This window comes from Centruroides sculpturatus, unplaced genomic scaffold, assembly GCF_000671375.1.
Source record: "Centruroides sculpturatus isolate CEXI.00-Female unplaced genomic scaffold, Cexi_2.0 scaffold701, whole genome shotgun sequence".
NCBI classification, from domain to species: domain Eukaryota; kingdom Metazoa; phylum Arthropoda; class Arachnida; order Scorpiones; family Buthidae; genus Centruroides; species Centruroides sculpturatus.
In genome coordinates, this window is record NW_019385058.1 from 339,613 (window position 1) to 342,087 (window position 2,475).

At 36.8% G+C, this 2,475-nt stretch overlaps 1 protein-coding gene across 1 annotated transcript; it reads left to right on the plus strand.

Annotated features, from left to right (window-relative positions):
• The first annotated feature begins 416 nt into the window (after window positions 1-416).
• Window positions 417-2,181, plus strand: LOC111634047. Its single transcript, XM_023378729.1, has one exon. It carries the CDS (start codon window positions 434-436, stop codon window positions 1,964-1,966), a length of 1,533 nt encoding a protein of 510 aa, XP_023234497.1. The 5' UTR covers window positions 417-433; the 3' UTR covers window positions 1,967-2,181.
• The last annotated feature ends 294 nt before the right edge of the window (window positions 2,182-2,475 follow it).

Below are 2,475 nucleotides of genomic sequence, written 5' to 3' on the forward strand. Positions count from 1 at the left end.
TTCTACTTTTAAGATGGCGACGCTCGTAAAAATTATCGGCGAAACACTAAAGTCGGCCTCGACAAGTTCAATAAGATTGTTGCATCAACTTGTATTCGAAGAGGTTGGAGATAGGAATAACAGAAAAAGATTGAGAACCTTTGGTGGATTCAATTTTCCATCCAAAGAGGACGAAAACTTAAAAAAGAAAGTGCAATATATTAATGAGAACTTTCGATTAAACGACCTAGTTGTTTTGTGCAACTTATTAAATGTTCAATATGACAGTAATAAAGACGAAATCGTCGAAAGGCTTGTTCTTTCTCTTTCTGATTTAAAATCATTACAATCAAATCTGATCTTGGCAGACGTTGATACCGAAGACGAAGATGTATTAGAAGTTCAAACTGTTGTTGATGATCCACCTAGCAATAATTGTCTGCATGTTTCGGATATGACTAAACTTTCCATTAACTTTCATGACGTGAAAAACGTAATCAAACCTTTCGATGGTAGTGAATATTGTTCTATCGATAAATGGCTGGTTGCATTCGAAGACTTTGCTAAAATGATGACTTGGTCTGATTTACATAAATTTATATTTGCAAAACAATCCTTAACAGGGTTAGCGAAATTATTTGTTGAAAGTCAAAGCGGTATTAATTCCTGGGATAAATTGAAATCGGAATTAAAAGCGGAATTTGGCAGTAAATATAACTCAGCGCGATTGCACGGTATGTTGGCTAAACGCCAAATGCTCCCCAATGAATCCGTGCAAGAATATTTCTTTAAAATGCAAGAACTCGCTAGTCGTGGAAAAATTGAGCCTGACGGGTTGATCGAATATGTTATTTCTGGTATACGTGACATACCCAGTAACAAAGCGATGTTATACGGAACAGATAATTTGACAGAATTTCATGAAAAGTTGAGAGTTTATGAGAAGATCCGATCTACGTATTCTCGTTCGTTTCAGTCTAAACCGAATTTACCTACAGAGCATCGAAAACCCCAGCCTTATCGTAATAAGCGTGACAGTAAAACTCTCAAATGTTTTAATTGTAATGAAATTGGTCACATTTCGAGTAATTGCTCGTATAAATCCGAAGGTATTAGATGTTTTAAGTGCAAAAAATTCGGCCATAAAGCTAACGCTTGTCCTCAAAAAGAAGTAAACAAAATGGAACTAAGTCATTTCTCTAGATGTAACAACAAAATTGAAACGGATGTTGAAATCCTAGGTGCAAAAACAAAAGGACTCATCGACACCGGGTCGGACGTAACGATGATACCAAGGCATTTTTATGATAAAGTAGGGACTCCGAAATTAAACTCAGATGGTGCATCTTTAATTGGATTAGATGGGAATAGTATTTCTCCGTTAGGTTTCTTCGAAAGTGAAATAAAGATTGACGAATACTCTCTTCCTGCAAATATTTACGTGGTAGAAGGTGATCTGTGTAATTCTATAATAATAGGAATAGATGTTCTGAATAAACTGAACTTCTCTATAACAAACTACGGATTCAAAGTCATGGGGAAACGAAGTCAAAATACTATTCGTGTTAATTATACTCGAATTTTTGTTCCCGATGGAAAGTCTGCGGCTGAATCAACACTCGTTAGATCAGATGACGCCTCTAGAAAAGAGCAGATGTTCCTTTCGCATTTCACTGAGTGGGGAGAGGGAAACGGTTTTCAAGACACTAAATCACTTGGTGAGCGCCCACCCCTTGTGGTTAGTGACACAAACGATTTCGGCAGAAATAAAAAAGAAAAGTTTACTTCCAAATCTGATACATTTCCGAGTAAGCCTTGCAATGAAAGCAAAAAAATGCAATCAAGTGCAGATATGGGCGGATTAAACCGTTTTAACCATGTTTCGTTCACCGACGACAGGGAGTATGATTTAACTGATCCCTCAGAAGATGAGAACGAAAAAACATGTTTTTTAGGTCAATTGGCAGATGCGACAGATTGTTGTTAGATAGATTTAAGTCACATTCTGGATAGAAAGCAACGACAGAATTTGATGGAATTAATTACAACCTATGAGCCAAATAAGGTTAAGGATATCGGATTGAAGATGCAAATTATTTTAACTGACGAAATTCCCATTAGTCATCGCCCACGTAGAATGTCATTCGAAGAACAAAAAATAGTAAAAGACCAAATCCAAGAATGGTTGGACGGTGGCATAATCAAACCTAGCTGTTCAGATTATGCTGCGCCAATAGTTTTATGCAAAAAGAAAAATGGCAAAATTAGACTGTGCGTGGACTTTAGAAAGTTGAATCCGAAAACGGTCAGAGATCACTTCCCCTTGCCTTTGATTGAGGATGTGATAGATCGTTTGGAACAATCAAAAGTGTTCACGTCACTCGATTTAAAAAATGGATCTTTCCATGTTGACATTGATGAGAAGTGTAGAAAGTATACATCTTTCGTTACACACGAGGGCCAGTATGAATTTCTAAAGGTTCCTTTTGGCTTGTG